The sequence below is a fragment of the Epinephelus lanceolatus genome, chromosome 9 (genome assembly GCF_041903045.1).
Source record: "Epinephelus lanceolatus isolate andai-2023 chromosome 9, ASM4190304v1, whole genome shotgun sequence".
NCBI classification, from domain to species: Eukaryota; Metazoa; Chordata; class Actinopteri; order Perciformes; family Serranidae; genus Epinephelus; species Epinephelus lanceolatus.
In genome coordinates, this window is record NC_135742.1 from 10,604,611 (window position 1) to 10,624,415 (window position 19,805).

The 19,805-nt window shown below is 40.8% G+C and overlaps 1 protein-coding gene and 1 long non-coding RNA gene across 2 annotated transcripts in view; one reads left to right on the forward strand and one right to left on the reverse strand.

The window, feature by feature from the left end:
- Nucleotides 1-47: 47 nt before the first annotated feature.
- On the reverse strand, nucleotides 48-2,216 carry LOC144464251 (uncharacterized). The gene is made up of 2 exons (XR_013492003.1): nucleotides 2,036-2,216; nucleotides 48-939 (listed from the first exon to the last, which is right to left on the reverse strand). It is a non-coding gene; the product is annotated as an uncharacterized LOC144464251 (long non-coding RNA).
- Nucleotides 2,217-2,866: 650 nt separating this feature from the next.
- Nucleotides 2,867-19,805, forward strand: part of fbxw8 (F-box and WD repeat domain containing 8) — a 32,137-nt gene continuing 15,198 nt past the window's right edge. Inside the window, exons 1-7 of the mRNA XM_033618888.2 lie at nucleotides 2,867-3,481; nucleotides 3,563-3,667; nucleotides 6,152-6,316; nucleotides 6,694-6,782; nucleotides 11,626-11,783; nucleotides 11,946-12,142; nucleotides 13,977-14,195. Coding sequence (XP_033474779.1) covers nucleotides 3,011-3,481; nucleotides 3,563-3,667; nucleotides 6,152-6,316; nucleotides 6,694-6,782; nucleotides 11,626-11,783; nucleotides 11,946-12,142; nucleotides 13,977-14,195 — 1,404 coding nt within the window. The 5' untranslated portion in view covers nucleotides 2,867-3,010. The remainder of the gene's footprint in view (nucleotides 3,482-3,562; nucleotides 3,668-6,151; nucleotides 6,317-6,693; nucleotides 6,783-11,625; nucleotides 11,784-11,945; nucleotides 12,143-13,976; nucleotides 14,196-19,805) is intronic.

Below are 19,805 nucleotides of genomic sequence, written 5' to 3' on the forward strand. Positions count from 1 at the left end.
TTTGTGGAGCGTCTCTCTCGTCTGATTGCAACGACACCTGCAGAGGATTTATTTCAGAAAGATTTTTATTACTTTGCTAAAAATCCATATGAAATATTTAATCAGTATAAATAGCACACACTTTATAAAAGACAATTCCAGTGCTCACGTTACACTTGATATATCAGAGAAAGCTTATTTTCCAGAAATCACAGACAGCATTAACAGCATAGCTCCCTATGCACAGGTCCTGTATCTTGTTTATGACAAAAAGCCACTTAACACTGCCCCCAACAGATAATGCTAAAGCACAGGAGAATGTGTAAACATCGTCTAAACACTGTAGAAAACATCTATAAAACATCCATCCTCTCAGTATGTACACGTTTACACTTACAGTATAGCTTATGTAAAAAGGTACAGTGCATTATGAAGCTCATAAACAGGTCTATTTCAGTGCATTCTCCAGAACTGCTGCACTAATTGTAGCCTTATACAAACATTTAAAGGTCTATAGTCGGTCTAACCCCCTTTGTCACTGATGCATTCACATCGTGGGAGGTGAAGATTCAAAGGAGTCCTATTAGCAAGCTTTTCCCTCCACTCTACCAGGGGAGGATTACATCACCGTTTTGTAACTGGGATGACAGAATCGGAGAGTCATGCAGGGGCAGGACGTGCAACTGCAGGGCTGCCGGGATTCAGTGTGTCAGTCGGCTCGGTGTAACTCGCAGTGCATCCACAACCGGGGCCTGAGGAAGTCTTTATGACACATGGAGCTTAGTCAGTCTCAAAGTTCCAACCCTGAAACACGCAATTAAAGCCGCTTCCTCCTCCCCTTCTGTCGGTCTTTTTACTCGCTGCACACCTTCCATCCATCCTGGACCGCATCCTGCATCCCTTGCTTTTAGTGCAAAATGATGTGAGGCCGTTCCTCATGCATGGTCCCAAAGGCACCATCTATGTAGGATAGTAATAATGCATGCACTTAATCAGCAAGAAAACATCCATAACATAAATATTTTTCGAACATTTTCCCAACAAACCTGGCAACATTAAGTGTCCAAAAGTAGATGCAAATTTAGGATATTTGAAGATATAAAGCAAACTAAAGACACATCAAATGAATGAGTGATTAAAAAAAAACAAGTTTGCCAATTCTAAACAGTATTATTTGCACTAAACATTATTTAAATGTGATTTTTTTTGCCACTTAAAATTTAGTTTTATGTGCATAATTGTTTTGTGTGGTGTAAATTTAATATAATGTAAAAAGTGCTAAATAGCCATGTGTTTCTGTGAGAATAAATCTATCCACTATGACTGATAAATGTAAAATTAAAGCAATTAAAGTCACTTATTTTATGCAAAAACAGGCGGTTATATAACTTAATTCATAATTAATTTAAAGCCCATGTGTGGTTCACCTGTGTGTAAACTAAGTAACATTTTACAACCCTTCTCTGATATTTTTACCCTGATAATTATAAAGTTTTGCAGTGTTGTGGTGTAGAAACATTTCCAAACTTGTAAGACGACATATGTTGTGTATTTGAGGAATTAATACATTATTTACATACTTTAAAAATGCACTACTTTTTGTTAATTGACACCCGTTAAATAAGTTAAGTAACACACCCGCGGACTGATACCTGTGTGATTTAGCTTGCACTTGAACAGGGAAGTAACTGTATGTCGTGGTTCAGCTCGCTGTTAATGTAAGTAAAGAACAAAACTATGTAAAGTAGTTTTTGTTTTAAATATTTACACTTCTTAAAATGTTATCCGATAATCTGAAAGAGCAAGAAACTGGAAGAAGTAGAAGTTTTTATAACCAAGCTACCTCTACACATTAGCAATTTACTTTAACACATTTGTATTAAATTAACTTCAGCCTAATTATTGTTAACACAACACTTTTTGCGTTTTTAAGGTTTTTATTTAACAAACAAAACAGTTTTTTGTTCATACCCGAGCTATTTTCCCTCCTAACAGTCGCAGGTCATATCTTACTGACATTAAACACAACGCAGGTGACGTGACTCTGTTTACGCACCTGTTGCTGGTGTTGCCGCCTCGCGCCCTACAGGTGTCGCCTCGCGACGGCCAGCACGAGCACGGTCAAATGTATTGCAGTGCACAGGAAGCTCTTCAGGTGGCCTGGCCCGGTGACCACCACCTCCGCCGCCGCCGCCGTCCCCCTGCCCCCGCAGCCTAAGCCGCCGTCCCTCTCCCCGGCCGTCCAGCTCTTCTCCAGCTGGTCCCCGATCCTGCGCAGGCGGGACGCGAGCAGCTGAGCCACCGAGCACGGCGAGGGTCGGCGGACACCGCAGGTGGAGTCACCGGGCAGGAGCAGAGGCTGGTCTATCGGCAGCCAGCACATCTTTCTCTCACAGAACAGCCCGTCTTTCTTCTCTGTGTTTAAATCTTGAGGATATATGACCCTCCTTCTCTCCTCTCATCAAACCTTAACTGTGTTTGCATTCCCCCCTTTCTCTCCCGTTCTCTCCCTCTCTCTCTCTCTCTACTGTATTATTCATTACAGTGTCACATGGTGTGGGGTTTACATCATCTTTTCCCAAAAGAGAGATGCAATGGTTAACTCTTGAATCTCTCCTGTCTGTTTTGATCAGAGGAGCCTTTTGTTGTGGGGTGTTCTGGGACATTGTGTTCTCCTTTGTTATTTTACACCTGTACAATAAATTATCCTCAAATATATTCCACTCTGTTGGCATTGGAAATAAAATACTTGCATTTATATTTCGAACAACTGCCTGTTGTGGCCACATAAACAAAATATCACCCTTGAGAAATGCGCGTCTACAATAAAACTGCGGAATTAAAAGCTGGCGGAACTTTAGTGCGGCAGCGCCTTGTTGCTCGTCGGACTGTTTATGCAGAAGGACGTGCTTGTTTTGCGTCGATGCCGAAAATATGAATTTACTTACCCGGTTTGTTTAGCTGACAAACTTATACTAAACCGCTTTCTAACACAGTTAAGTTTCATTTTTATTAACAATGATTGAAAAACATGGCCAACGACGAACTTGCTGCGTTCAGGGAGCGCTGGAAACGAGAGTTAAAGACCAATAAAAACCAGCTTGTGTGTGCTCCTTCGCCTCCCTGTGATGTCCCAGGTCAGTCAGGCCACAAAGACTTGAAAAACAGGTATTTTGAAGACCTTAATAATCTCAACGAGACTCACAGCCCTTCAAAACCAGAGGAAAGTTGTTGCATTGAGGATGAAGAGGGTGATACTGGTGGAGGAAAAGCTGCAGCAGAGACAGAAGACCAGCCTGAGTATGTGTCCATTGCGTGCAGTCTGTTGGACGGGAGGACCAGTCCCCTGCTGGACAGGATCCAGGAGGAGAGAACCAGGAGAAAGAGGCAGTATCATAACATGACTGATGTCTGCAGAGCATCCCTGCAGCAGCAGCAGCAGCAGCCTCAGAGGAAGATCAAGAAAGACGAGGAGCTGTTGGATCAACTCATTCAGGATCTGGTATGAGGATGATGATGAGGAGGGGAGGTTGCTCAGAATAAGCTCAGTATATAATGTGTGTTGTACTTATTTCTTTTGCAGAATGAAGTCAATGACATTCCCTTCTTTGACGTGGAGTTGCCGTACGAGTTAGCCCTGAAGATATTCCAGTATCTGAACTGTACTGAGCTGGGCCGCTGTGCACAGGTAAGCTGCTGTGGTGAAGCTCATCTGTGCAAAAGTTTGTACTGTAAAATGGAAGAAAAAATGGCTGGAACGGAAAGGTTTGAGCCTCCAACCAGTTCAACAGGCATGTACACTCACCATCCACTTTATTGGGTACAGCTGTTCAACTGCTCATTCACACAAATAGCTAAGTTCAAACTGAGCATCAGAATGAGGAAGAAAGATGATTTAAGAGACTTTGAACGTGGCATGGTTGTTGGTGCCAGACGGGCTAGTCTGTCAGAAACTGCTGATCTACTGGGATTTTCACACACAGTCATCTCTAGGGTTTACAGAGGATGGTCCCAAAATGCCTTGTTGATGCCAGAGGTCAGAGGAGAATGGCCAGACTGGTTCAAGATGATAGAAAGGCAACAGGAAGTCAAACAACCACTGGTTCCAACCAAGGTCTGCAGAAGACCATCTTCTGATGGCTACTTCCAGCAGGATAACGCACCATGTCACAAAGCTCAAATCATGTCAAACTGGTTTCTTGAACATGGCAATGAGTTCACGGTACTCCAGTGGCCTCCACAGTCACCAGATCTCAGTCCAATAGAGCACCTTGGGGATGTGGTGGAACGGGAGATTCTCATCATGGATACAACTGTGTGATGTCATCATGTCAATATGGACCAAAGTCTTTGAGGAATGTTTCCAGCACCTTGTTGAATCAATGACACCAAGAATTAAGGCAGCTCTGAAGGCAAAAGAGGTCGGTGAGTGTATATTCACCTTATGTTCTGTGTAACAACATTCTGATGAATGGGTTGCACAAAAACTACACACAGCTAAAACAAACAAAAAACAGCTGCTTGACACCAGATCCCACAGAAGTGTCAAGATAAATCCAAGGGCTTTTAAAATAATAACACAACAGAGAAAAACAGAAGAAAAAACACATTAGGTTAATTTTCTGACCGTTCCCAGTCAACCCATTCAGCACTCTAATGATTATTCATATAAAACCTGAGAAGGAAAAATCCCACTTCAGTTACAGGTGCCTACTATAGCTATACTTTCGAATGTTTTGGTGGCATCTCGGCACACTGCACTGCCAACTCGACTTCACCTCGCAGCAACCTGTATGGTTTGAAGCTGCTGCGGTAGTGGGTCAGTTACACATTGCATTAACTTGAAGAACACTTGCAGTGATTGGCTGTTAGGAAAAACGTACAAAAATCATTTCATTATTGACTTAATTTTTTTTTTTTTTTTAATTTTGTGTCATGCACACTTACATGTGCCTTCATGGGTTTACAAGACACCATTTAAATAACGTTGCAGTAACAATCCAAAGTACATGTTATGTAAGTACTCAGTCCAGAAACAGAATACTCTGCCCTCTATTCCAGGCCTGGCAAAGAAATTCAGCCGTAAGACGGTTCCCCTTTCTGAAACAATACTCAAATTTTCCTTCTAGACCTTGGTACAAAAAGGATGGAATGCAGGTGTGATTTGACTGGAGAAGTGTTGTTACAACTTGGTACTGGGTTATTATGGTTGATATCTCAAAGGTATTGAGTACCGATATCCAAACCCTAGTCACAAACCAAAAATATTGTGAATCGCAACTTGAGACTCACAGTGTCGGACTGCATAAGTACGTTTTGGATGAGTTTAGATGTGTATTTAATGTGTTTAAGGGAAGGCTCAAGATCAAGGAGGGACTAAGCCAGCAGTTTGAATGCAATAGACACCAACAAGAAATCCTCTGCAGATTAAATGACAAATTAAATTCCTAAAATGCAGCAAACTTATTCCCTTTCTGTCCCTCCGGTCCGTTTGGTATCCTCTCCTGTAAAATGATCGTACTATGTCAGGGTGTCTGCAGGTCCATATTTTGTGAATATTGGGCCATTAATCTCATTAATGAGTCTTAAATTTCAATATGAGAGGTCTTAATAGCCCCATACATATTATGTAATTTCATTTTTTTGGCTTTTAATTTCTTTTTGTCAAAATGAGTCAAGTTCTTCTGCATCAAAGTCACATTTCTGATGCTGGAAATGCCATTGAACTTAATACTGTCTTTTTTACTTAATACTTGCACTTAACTGTTGGCAAAATGAACATTAACCTAACTAACTCTAATGACCGTATTCTAAATATTTACCTTAAGACTTACCTGCAATGCTTCAATAGAAATAGAATAGTGTCTGATACCAGAGGACAGTCTGTACATGCAACTTGCTGGTTTCAGGTTTTAGAGTTCCTGATTGTGACATCCTTAAATTACAGTTACTTTGCGTTTCCCCTGACAGGCAGAATTGCTCAGGGCAGCATTCTTACTTGATGCGACTAAAATTGTTACAGATAAATAAATCACATCTTGTGTGGCCGACCCCGCAGCACGTGGTGCATTTGGCAGTCAGCCCGGCTCGTTAAGCGCGAATGAATTAAGTCATGCAAGATCATAATGTATGCTGACTCAATCCTCGCTTCCTCTGTCCAATCCCCTCCCAGGTGAGCAGGGCATGGAGAGTCCTTGCAGAGGACAGCGTTCTGTGGTTCAGGCTGTGCACGAGGGAGGGTTACCATCAGGACGCCAGCGTGTCTGACTCCCCCTGCTGGAAGAGCACGCTGCGGGACCGCAGGAACTCGGCCAAAACTGTGCGCTCCAACTGGAAGGTGGGATCGAGCTGTTCCGCTGCGGTGAATCAGAATCACCCAAATTCAGCACTTGCACTGGGGTTTGGCTGCTGAAACCTGTGCACTGTTTTACCTTACATCACCTCACATCAGTGTAGAATATACAGCATGCCATGTGTCTCATCTCTAGTTTTAACTGTCTTTGTATTTGAACATTATAACACCATTCAAAATGGGATTTTAATATAATGTCAGGCAATGAAAGAAAAAAATAATAAAGACGTTGATTTTTAAAGCCAACCTCTTCTTATGTAGTTACATTAAATAATGAAAATAATGTTGTTTGTCATTTGTAACATGATGTATTTGTGTTATAGATGGAAAGTATTTTCAGCCAGGTAATATTTTCTGTGTAGAATCGAGTGGGATCCATCAGCCAGCTGCAGTTCGAGCTGGGCAAGGTGCTGTGTGATGTCAGCTCCTGTGACAACTTTGTCTTGGCTGGGTGAGTTTCGAGGACTCCAACATGTTTCTGACATCCTATAAACATCAACTGCTTGTTCACTAAACTCATCTGCCTTGTTTTCTCCGTCACTCTTTATCTTGTCTTACAAATGTCAGTATAAATCTTGGTTATAAATCCTTACGATTAATATACTGGTTTATTAATGTATGTCACATTTAGACATTAAGTGTTCTGCATCACTGACTGATGTAATCGTGATTGACAGCCAAACATTTGCATTAGCTACGTCGCTCTATTGGAAATGCCTGTGATACCGCCTAAAATGCTAAATTCAGTATCAGTGAGTACAAGTCTATGCATCGATCTGATACCATGTCATTTATTGATGAACTTTTAAGTAGTTTTACACCTGGATAAAATAGCAGTTGCCCTGAAAATCAATTATTTTTCGCTGCTCTAAAGCTGTGGACTTATATTAAGTTGTGCTGTGCAGCCACAGGCAGCTACTGTTTTAGAGCAGCGAGGCTGCTTTTAAGTTGGAGTTTTTTTAAACGGCGCCTCCTTGAGGCAAGTGAAACTTATCTATTCACTCCTCAAAGACAGACTCCATTGGCAAAAACACAATATTTTGCTTAACACTCAAGCTGCTGGTGTACCACTGACTCAGTTAGTTAGCTTGTGTTATAGTGTGTTTTAAAGGGTTAGTTCGGATTCACCAAAGTCACACAATGTCACAAACAAACTACAGATCAAGGCGGTGGTAGGCCAGCAGCTCCTGTGTTCAGTGAGGTAAAAGTCTTGTTTTTGTCAATGGAGTTTGGCTTTGAAGAGAGCATCGATAAGTTTCACTTCCTGTTCAGATCCTCGTTGGAAAGGGCTGTCTGTTTGGAAAGTTGGGACCAATTGATTGCATAAATGAGACTTGGATTATACTGTATGAGTTGTGTGAGAGTTTGTGATTTCTTTACAAATTCAGTGTAGCACAAGGTGAGTAATTGATATACAAATGGTCATTTGGGGGGTTAAGTATTCACCAACAGACAGTTGTGCCCTCCAGCCTCAACAAAACTTGAAACCTTGTGGGAGTCATTATTGGTCAGATTCAGTTTCTTAGTTTATTGATGCTGATTGACATATTTTTTGCATATTTGTATACTCCTACTAATCACCCTACTAATGGCAGTAGTTGGTGAGGTAAGAGTGTGAGCCAAACCTGCCCTGAAATAAGTGGGCTGAAACAGTGATAGATTGTGATGGCCCACAGGAGCGTGATAGACTGCCCACAAGGAGATGTGCAGCGTCTCCAGGGAGCGATGTGATTAGATTCCCCTCGGTCCTGCTGTGTCTCATCGGAGAAGACAGTGTGTTTTTATCTTTTCAGGTTAGCAGATGTAGGACACACGGTATCAAAACAGTCTAGACATGAAATAAAGCACTTTGCAAAATGTGAACATACACTTAAGTCCTTGTTTTTGTGCTGTTACTATTAACAAATTCACAACATCAATACTTTTCCCATTATTGGAATTGAAAGGCTAATTTATCTAAGTTAAAGTATTTGAACAGATCAATAGCAGTTAAGAGTGATCAAAAATGATTCAATTGCATCCATAAAATCTTGTTAGGAACCGGCGGAATGAGATTTGGCACTTAAAAGGCAACATGAGACACTGTCTCATTAACCCGGCAACTCTCAGAGTCACACAGTGACACAAAGGCCAAGTCTGTTGAGGCTTCGCATGTAATCGGTGCACAAAGTTTTCTGTACATAAAAGTTTTGACGAATAACTTGGATGGGATTCAGCATCATCATCATCATCATCCTGTTAATAGTCGGCGTTGAGGTGATGTCCCAATTAAGTGAAAGTGTGTATTCCTATTGTTTACTTCCTGCCAAACCTTGCGATGCCAGTCACAAACACATGCAGGCGCACACATGTACACCCTCTGCCACACTTGTTGTCACTGTATCACACACTCTGGCTGCGAGGCGGATACTTGCTCAGACATGATGGTATCTGTGGAGGTGGTAACGCTGGCAGTTTGTTGTCTCCCACAGTGAGAACTCATTGACTTGGGCGAAGAGCGGAGGGAAGGGCGGGGGGGGCCCAGAACAGAACAGAACAGAAGTCTAAAGAGTGCAAGAGGTTGACTTTGTTGTTACGTGAGGACGGGAGCGCGAGGGGGAAAGCTCAGGATTCCAATCTGTTGAAAAAGTGAAAAATTTGTCGTTAAAGCTACAGTTGGTAAGTTTCATAAAAATGACTTTTTATCATACTTGCTGAAACTGTCACTATTTCTTGACAGCAGTTCATGAGACAAACTATCTGTAAAAAAAATGGTCCTCTGCGTCCTCCTAGTGCTCCTAGTGGCATTTGCAAGAATCCGTTGTGCCCAAACGGAAACAAACAATCGGGGCCGAGTAGTCGCTAACACAGCTGTCACCCATGTCTTAAGTGCTACATCGTAGGCAACTGGACCTACCTGAGTTTCTTGAAGATGTTTCACCTCTCATCCAAGATTCGTCTTCAGTTCGAACGGACTGGTGCAGTCGCAGGCTTAAAACTGGGTGTGAACCCTTACAGAGTCGTCGACGTCACATGTAAGTCGTTGACCCTTCCAGCCATCATGTGTGTCGGTAGGGTTAGATGGGTCCAGGTGTGAATGGGTGTTAAGTCGTCTTGGGAGGGATCCCAAGACTGCATTGGTTGCACGATTGCACCCATGTTAATCTCTGCTTGTGATCTGGGGCCAAACTGTCAATCAAAATTCTGTCACTGCATTGCCTATTTCTCACCTCAGATGTTTTCAGACACATATTTTAGTGTACTGTTTAGCTGTAAAATGAGAAAGTGTGCTCCAGCTGGTGGGCGGTGTTTCCATTTGGCTCGGGTCACAAACGTTATTATTATCATGTACTACTGTCAGGATAAAGTGATATTTTAGCAAATAGGACAAAAACTAATTTTTAAAAAATGTTACCAACTACAGCTTTAAGGATGATAGGTGTAGTATTATAAGATCCATAAATCATTATCAAAAGTTATGAGTCAAAAATGCAAATGTAACAATCACTGAGGAGTTTGGCAACCTCTTATGATCTCTACACTGCACACTGAGAGCCACTGATTGGATTTAGTGAGAAGTGTGTTTGCCTCGAGGCACAGAAAGTGCCTTCTCTGTGGCACAGTTTTGTAGATTGGACTTCTCATATAAATGGAAATAGAGCAAAAGCTTTTCGTTTTTTGAAGAGGAGAAGTGAAAGGCCAGAGGAAGAACCACCGTTTCTTTTTCATCCTTAACTTAAAGAAAAAGAGAGAGGTTTTTTGTCTGAAGTGGCAGGCTGCAACTAATGATTCTTTTCAAAATCAGTTAATCTGATTATTACTATTTCAACGTATAAATTAATTGTTTTGTCTGTAAAATGTTAGAAAAAAACAACAATGCCCGTCACACTTTTCCACAGCCCAAGATGACTTTCTCAGATTTGCCCGACCAACAGTGCACAACAGATCATTATCTGTTAATGTGTTTATTATTTTTCTTGATAAATTGATCAGTTGTTTGATCTATAAAATGTCAGAAAATGATAAAAAATGTCGATCAGTGTTTCTCGAACCCAAGATGACATCCTCAAATGTCTTCATCTATCCACAGCCCCAAAAATATTCAGTTTACTGTAATAAAGGAGTAAAGAAAACAGAATATATTCACATTTAAGAAGCTGTTATCAAAGAATTTTGTCTTTTGTTTAAATTAAAAAAATACTCAAACCAATTAATTGGTTATCAGATTAGTTGTTGATTAATTTAATACTTTGCAACTAATGAATTAAATGTTGCAGCTCTACTTATAATGTGACTCAACTAAATAATCAAGTGTCATTTTCATCAATTAACCAATCAATTAATTGTTTATTCAAGTACCAGCTACATTTTTACTACTCTGAAGCAGTCCTGAAACAATTTGTTGATAAATCAGTTTGTTGATCGACAGAAAAAAATATTTTGAAAATCAGTAATTTAAGGGATTTATCATGCGAAAAAGGCATGATATATATTTGCTGGTTGCAGCTTCTCTAATAAAAGAATTTGCTGCGTTTATATATAACTAATTTGCATATCTGCTTTGAGTTTTGAGGTGTTGCTTGGACAAAACAAGCAATTTGAAGACTTTATCTTGGACTTAAGGACGTTGTGGTAGGCCTTTTTTAAACTTTTCTCCATTATTTTAAACACCAAATGATTAAACAATAAAGGCAGGACTGGTTAATCAATTAAAAAGAAATAGGGAACATTGTCATTATGCAGTCGTTTCAATTTATTTGTTAACAGTAATCTCATGGCATCACTGTTAATTTGACATTACGTGCATGTGTAAGGGTGGAACATGTTGCAATATATATATAAAAAAGGAGTTTCCGTTGAAAACCTCTTTGTAAGAGGGTGAATAGGGTCACACAGTCAAAGTTTTATAACAGTGCAGGATTTCCCACAGACTTGCAGTGAGTGCGTTGGGAGGATAACTTTCACTTCCTGCTGCAGATCATCCCGACAGGCGACCAGTAATGAGGGCTGAAATGTTCAGCATTGTTCCGCCCAAACAACACCCCTGTAATCCTGGAAAGATCACGCAACAAAGATTTTAGAAAACAAAATACTGTAACAGCAAGTCAGAGTGAGTAAAGGAGGAAAGTGTGAGAGGGGAAATGATTCAGTGGTGAGAAGGTGACGTCAGGTATTCTTGACGAGGCAAACTTGTCAGCGTGTGATGGAGAAATGGGCAAAAATTCTGCTGTTACATTCGTCAGCCTTTTTGTACAAAGCTAAATATTTGAATTATGCATGTTCAGTGTGACTTGATGAGCTTGCTTGTGTCTCAGGTACACGTCTGGCGATGTGAGGCTGTGGGACACGCTGCACTGGGATTCGGCAGCCTCGTACCTGAAGATCAACAGCCTGACAGCTAACTCTGACCCCAGGCCTTATGTTAGTCACGTCCAGGTCAACAGCACAGTGGCTGCTGCTGCTTATGACGATGGTGAGTGTGTTCATGCAGTGTGATCCTTTTTCTTAGTGATGGTGAGACACCACAGACAAAAATCTTTTCATTATATCTTCATGAAATTCTTAGGTTTTAAATGAAACTGAAAACATGGGTAGTGTCAGAGCCTAAGACTGCATTTTATGATCTCGTCTCCAGGCTGTGTGGATGTGTGGAGCACAGAGACAGGTGGAGAGCCCATCCACTACTTCCAGATCCCCGGCAGGATCCAGGCCCTGGCCCTTAGCCCTGACAGTCCCATCCTGTGCTCCGCCGCTGGGCCTGACATTCGGCTGGACCGCGCCGACGATCGCGGCTACTGGAGGACACTCTGCCAGGCTCGACTACCCAAGACTGTACGTTAGGTGGTTTGATTCCTCATATGTATGAAATGCTCCATACTGATGTGTTACTGTGTTAATTAATGGGCTGTGCCGAACACATTTCCCTCTTGTGACTTTCATCTAAAAATGTCTCCTAATGATGGAAGCATCTAACACCCCTGACTGATTCCACATTTTGTGGCATTTCAGTTTCTGGCAAGGAATTGTACAAGTGCTGAAATGATGAGTCGATTCATCATTGAGCTGATCAGGATTTATGGCTTATTAGTTGTTTTTCATTTACAAAGATAAAATGCATAATTGAATCATTAGTTTCAGCTTCTCAAATCGGAGAATGTTCTGCTGTTGTCACATTTATAGGATCTGTAAATTGAAAATCTGTGGGTTTCAGGCTGTTCACACACAAAGAAAAATTTAAACATGCCATCCCTGGATGTGGAAAATTATGTTTGGCATTTATTTTTTTTATTCATATATATGTAACACCTGTTCTTGAGAACTGGGACAAATCAAAGAAAAAACCTTTAAAATTCTAACTTATCAACACACTAACTCTGTTTCTGGGTTGAAACATTATTTTAAAAGGATTTATACTTATGAAAAAAATGCAAATTATAATGTGTTTTGTATCACAAGTGATACAACTAAAATAAGTGATATATTTTTGCATAACAGAAAAATCCCACCTCAAATCAACAACAGATGCTGCAATGTATACAATTTGAATTAAAGAAAAAAAAAACTTATTCATACATAAGTTGCAAAGAAATATGACAGGACATCACTAAAGATGAAATAATTTGCTGTTGCCTGTCAGGGGACACGTGAGTCAAAGTCTCTGTAAGAAGGAATGTAAGAGTTTCAAAAGTCTCCAGAATTTGTCACATTTATGAGTGAAATCATGAGTCAGTCTCTCCAGAGAAGAGCGATATCTGTGATCTCCACGTGCCGACCATAGGGACCTGTGGAGCAGACCACCTTAGCAAAGATACACTTTATAGCTGGAGATAAGAAAATTAGCAGAGATAACAGAGATTTGCTGTCGGTATCGAAAAGATTTTCAGAAGTTCATTGAAGTACATTTCTGAAAGATTTCACTGCTGTCTGCAGAACCGAATGTAACTCCCAGATCACGTTCCCACAGCGGTTTCAGGGAGTCGTAAACTGAAGAATCAGAGAGCTGCAGAACAGCATAAATCTCTGAGATTATTCCCTTTAGAGATTTGGCTTAAACCATGGCATTTTCCATCTCCGACATTTTTAGATGAACCTTGTTGTTCCTTAAAAGAGATTCTACAAAGTATTGGGCATTTTTAAAAATACCGGGGGCCGTGTCACAGGGGCAGCAGGCCAAGCAAATCACCCCAGACGTCCCTCTCCCCAGCAACGCTTTCCAGCTCCTCCTGGGGGACCCCAAGGCGTTCACAGGCCAGATGAGATATGTAATCCCTCCAGTGTGTTCTGGGTCTGCCCTGGGGCCTCTTACCAGTGGGATGTGCCTAACACCTCTAAAGGGAGGCACCCAGGAGGCATCCTGATCAGATGTCCGAACCACCTCAACTGACCAATTTCGCAAAGGAGCAGCGACTCTGCTCTGAGCTCCCTCCAGATGTCCAAACTCCTTCCTCGATCTCTAAGGCTGAGCCCAGACACCCCACGAAAATTATTATCCAGTTACTTAATTGATTGAGTAAATAGTCTTCATTTGCAACCATAAATAATTTTACAGTATATGTCTACATGAGTAACATTCTAAGTAGTTTTGGATGTAATTCATTTGCATAAAAGCACTGTAAATATTTCTGCTCTATGAGCAAAATGTGCCTTTATCTTTTTTGTTTGGCAGGTCGAGAGCCTGGTTTTGGTGCCAGGCAGAGAGCAGCAGTCCTCGCTGGCGGCCCTGGCAGCAGGAGAGGCCGTGTACCTGTTGGACCCCCGGGAGGAGGAGCCACGGACGCTCCACTCAGTCTATGGTCATCCTGTCACCTGCCTGGATACCTCGGACTCCCACGTTGCATTTGGAGTGAAGCGCACAGGCTGGGCCATGCATGATGGAGGAAACAAGGTGGGTTCAGTGTCTCTGCACAGTTCCTGTTAAATATTCACAGATTTAAATGTGCAGTGTCTCAGTGACCCAGATCAGAGTTTAAACAATTTCCGTGATATTAATAAATGGCTTTACGACATTTTAACCGGATTGTCATCACCATTTTTCTGCAGAAATGAGACTTATTGATAATGTTTCATACTTAGTCACACACAGGAAGGGAGATCCAAATCAACTAAGTAGAAATCATGAGTATTTCACACCTGCTACCGTTATCTCTTATCCTGTTGGGGGTAACGAGTGGACTGGAGCCTACCCCACATCACCAGACTATCACAGGGCTGACACATAGAGACAGACAACCATTCACACTCACATTCACACCTACGGACAATTCACCGAGTCACCGATCAACCTGCATGTCTTTGGATTGTCGGAGGAAGCCGAAGTACCCAGAGAAAACACATGCTGACACAGGGAGAACTAGGAACCCTCTTGCTGTGAGGTGAGAGTGCTAACCACTCTACCACCGTGCCACCCTGGTTTAGTTTAAAGCTCCTGTATTGTAACCCAAGGACATGCATATAACAACATTACTGAAAAAACTTTGAGTTGTAAGTCTAGACTCTGAGTACCTTTTGCAAATCCAGTAGAACAAGTTGTACCGTAATATCTCTATCCACCACTTTGTTCTGAGTCATGACAGCTTGCAAATAGACATTTCGTTTTTCTTGGAGGGCTCAGCCACGGTAGAATTCTAGCTTCACAAATTCACCAACATGTGAAGCAAGTCCAGATCCTACATCACAAATTAACACCTTGGAAGGCAGGACTAGTTTAGGAGAGTTGTTGAAAGCAGAGTGAGCCAAATCAGAACAAAAACCTCTATTAATGTTAATTGAACTATATATGCTGCCACCGACTCACATATTGTGATTATGATTATCTCGTCCATTGTGAACTGCACGTGTTATGGAATAACAATCCAGTGTTTGTGTGTTAATGGATTTGATGGAGCTGCATCAAGGGCTCTTTTGTGCCTTCTGGAATTGAAAAGTCTGAGGAAGACAAATAAAGCTAAACAAAAGTAGATGGCAAAGCCTCTGAACTCTGCAGCTGAATTTTAAATGTATTTGAAAAAAAGATGCTACCCAGATCTTATTAATCACAATGAAAGGAGTTAACAAGGTCACTCGTGCGCTCAACAGGTGCGACATGAAAAAAATGGAAAATTATACAAAGAAAATAATTTGGCTCGCTGAAATAGAATAACAGTGCTTTCTTTTAAGAATGGCGGTAAGAGCAGAGAGGGCAGAGGTTCTGGCATCAGGCCACTGGGTTTGTTAAAACTTTCTTGCTCATGCTTAAAGGGACAGTTCACCCAAAATCGAAAATACTTATTCATCCTCTTACCTGTAGTGTTGTTAACCAGTCTAGATTGTTTTGGTGTGAATTGCCGAGTGTTAAGCGATACCAGCTGTAGAGATGTCTGCCTCCTTTTGAATATAATGGAACAAGATGGAAAATTCAGCAGCAGTGTCTCTTTCCAGAAATCATGACCTGGTTACTCAGGATAATCCACTGACCATTTTGTGAGCAGTTTCATGTAGGAACTATTTTCTTTCTACCATCTACCCCCATGTCACTGTGCAGAAGGAAGCGTGCATCTATTCAAGGACGAGAGGCTTGTGCTTGTGACAGCACAAGATGAAAACACTAACACCAGGTTGGGGTGCCCACTACGTCACATTTACAAAGGCAGTATCCTTACAGCAGCTGCCGTGGGTTCGAATCCAGCCTGCAGCCCTTTACTGCATGTCAAACCCCATCTCTCTCCCTCTCTCACCCTTAATACTGTCCTTTAAATTACAAAGGCAAAAAAAGAAAAACCCTCTAATGCCGAGTTCACACTGGATGCGGAAGCACTGATTATCCATGGTGCACTGCCTGCTTGCTTTTGGCACCCTTGTTAACCCGGTTGGGCTGTTCACATTGGACACGACACTGAGCGCCCAGGCCAGCTCGCAATCTGTAACAATAGTGTCCGCGTAGTGAATCTAGCAAGAAAACACACTGAAAACATATTGTAAAGATACAAAGTGTGTATTAAATATGATATAAATGGTCTGACTCTGATAAATGATAGAATATGCATCTCGTGCTTCCACATAGTTGTCAGTTGTGTCTAACCAGATAGAGAGACCACATGCATTAACACTCACAATCACACACCGAGAGACACACACATGACAGAGACAGAGCTCTACATGTGATTTAAACAGTGCAGAGAGCAGAAATGTGTTTCTGGTGTGAACAGCCAGACGACTGCTGACCGGTGGCTGCACAACAACTAACAAATCAGGGCAATCTGTGTCCAGTGTGAACCCAGCATAATGGCATCCCTCTCTGCGGTGTTGTAACATTTTCTGTCTCAGTGGTGCTACCTGTAAGTGAGCTAACAGTAGATGCACGCTTCCTTCTGCGCAGTGATACGTTTAGTGGGTGTAGTTCAGTAGACAGAAAATAGTTCCTACATGGAACTGTTCACAACAAGGTCTGTGGATTATCTTCAGTAACTGGGTCATGATTTCTGGAAAGAGACATTGCTGATGAGTTTGTTGACTCTCATCTAGTCCCATTATATTGGAGAGAAGGCAGACATCTCTATGCCGATACCTCCAACACTCTGCACCTCACACCTAAACAATCCAGACCGATTAACAGCACTACAGGTGAGACGAAGAATATATCTTTCTGATTTTTTTGTGCACTCTGCCTAAATGAGTTGAACTCTTTTAGAGACAAGATGCCTCCTGCCTTTTAAATATGGAACATACTTTGTGTTTAGTTACATTAAATCTGCTCCACACTTGTAGCTGATTTGAATTTCAGATGCATTGCAAACAAAGACTGTTATCTAAATACATCTCATCTGTGTCAGTGTGACCTGGGTCTCTTGACAGATCACAGAGTGATTGCTGTTACTCCACGTCCCCTTAGACCCCCTTGGGTCCCCTTAGAAATGAATGTCATGCACCTGTAGGGGATTTGTTTATAGTAGACATAGCTAGCTTAAATAGCGACGAGCCCTCCTCGGGCCCTGCTCCTAATTACTACAGCCTTTAAGGGTACTTTGATAAACTTTTGTTCCCCATGCTGCATCTGTTTGCTTCTAATAATACTGTGTTTCTAAGGACCCCGTGCACCTAATTGACTCTTGAGCCTTTACTTAGAAAGTACAAAGAGCCACGAGACAAACAATTCTGCTGGGATCAGGCAGCAGCTATGCAGCAGTCATTATTCTTTAAAGCTCACGTCAAGATATTTGTCTTCAGTGTTAATGGATAAAACAAAGGATAAGCTTCTGCATCCAGAGATTTTTTTTTTTTTTTCATTCAAAAAGCAGATGTTAGTTGCCGTAGCGACTGGCCAAGTGGAAGCTTTAAAACAGCAAGTACCACCCGAGCATACTGTGTGTGTGTGTTTGTTATTGACAGCTTTTTGGCAAAGCTTCTCCGCTGACATCACCCCCTATTAAAAAGGCACAGCTGATACACTGATTCAGTGGCAGCACTAAAGCACCACATAGTGGACCAAGGAGAGAGTAGCAGGGCAGAATATAACAGCCTCACCTCATCATAAAACAAAGACACACAGAGTGACGTAGAGGCAAAAGTCTATTTATTGATGTGTGTATATATATATATATATATATATATATATATATATATATATATATATATATATATATGTATATATATACATATTGTTATCCATTTAATCAGCTTTGTGAACAGGAAAAAAACAAGTAGTCAAGATTTTGAGGTTCAGGTGCAGAGTGAGAGGACATAAATATTTATTTCATCTGCTTGTGAAGTTTTCATTGGATCTAAAATATTTTCTTAAAGTATTTTATTATACCTAATATATTTGATTGGTTATATTTAATAACCCTTTTGTGCCTGCAACTAAAGTTTCTAGAGTTTTCAAAACTGGTCAAATCATTTGGCTGAAAGTGAGTTTTTCTTTCAAAGCTACATCTCGTCTCAGGGCACATGGGATGGCTGTTTTTTCAATATACCATGATTCTTATCTATGAACTCATAACAAGTTTAATATCAAAGATATACACACACATGCAGTATAAATAAAACAACTATATGGACACATAACAATAAACAGTGATAGCGTTTTTCTTAATTCAGAAGTCCAGACTTTGACTATTGATACAAGTGTGATTTTTCATGTGATGTAAAAATTTCCAAGGTGTACCGTTAGATATGTACCAAAGGTGTGCCCATACTAGATTTCAAGTTTTTTAGATCAACCAGAACAATTGTTGTGTCACTTTTTCTTGTCATACTAAATCTAGTCTTAAAGGATAACTTCGGTATTTTTCAACCTGGGCCCTATTTCCCCATGTGTATGTGTGCGTATGATTCATAGGTACAACTTGTTTTAAAATTGGTTCAGTATTGAGGGAGGTGGATGCAGCTGGCAGCTGCGAGGTAGATATGGGGGCAAATGCGTCCCGTATAAGTTTGTGCATTAAAAGTGCTTTTTTTCGCCACTGACCGGTTCAGATCGCCAGTGTTATCTCTGTAAATAGCATACTAAGCGTTTCCCTGACCCTTCACTTCCTCTGGTGACAGAACCTGAATCTGAAGTTGTCACCTCAGACTACCGATAACTCAGATGAGCTTTTTTCAGATTTGTTGTCACCATACTGGAATTTCTAATTTCGATACAGTACCTTCAAATATATCAATATTCAATACCATTTCCGATGCCACTAGGAAAACATTGATATTTAGGGCATACAATTTTGTAATTTTTTTGTAAATGATAAACATAACAAGGCTATAACAACTATGGCAATGACGGCTTTTCTTTTCTTTGTTAGTAGGAGAACAGCAGAATGCCCCTAGTAAACATTAACAATAAGAGATTGCAAGAAAATGCGGCTGGTACCAGAGTTGTATTGATACCGTGGAAAATGAGTACTGAAACCGTTTCAAATATTTGGAATTACTATGTATGGATTAATTTATATTTTTGAAAACACTAACTTCCACTTGCTTTTGTAACTTTATGTTAATGTTTATGTTTGCCTTCCTGTTTCTGAACTTTCCCCCACTTTCTTTTCCTGCGTATCAAGAATTTTGTGGCAGTTTTTTCTCATCGTCTCAGAAAACTTGAGTTTTTAAACATAGTCACACACTCCCAATCCACCTGAAATCATCATTTTTTTCTTCAGCAGTAAATCTCTAAAATTAAAATAAAGAGCAGTTCCTTTCCTAGTAAACTTTACGTCTTCAGTTCATTTTATTTGCGATACAGAAGCACTTGAAGTCCTCCTAACTTTCTTGTCTCCACAGTAAAACTCCAGACTCCATGGTTAGCATCTCATTAATTAGATTATTTCACAAATGTAATTAACCTGTCTCTCACTCCTGCCACGCTTGTAACTGCAATTTCATACTGTGAAGAAGACAAAGCGAAAAAGAAAAACATATGCTTCATTAAAATCCGTCAGTATGGCATCCAACAAAGTCATCTCACACCTCTTTGTCTGACGGAGGAGTGAAACATTTTCATTTACAGCATACTGACTTAGATGAACTCAGC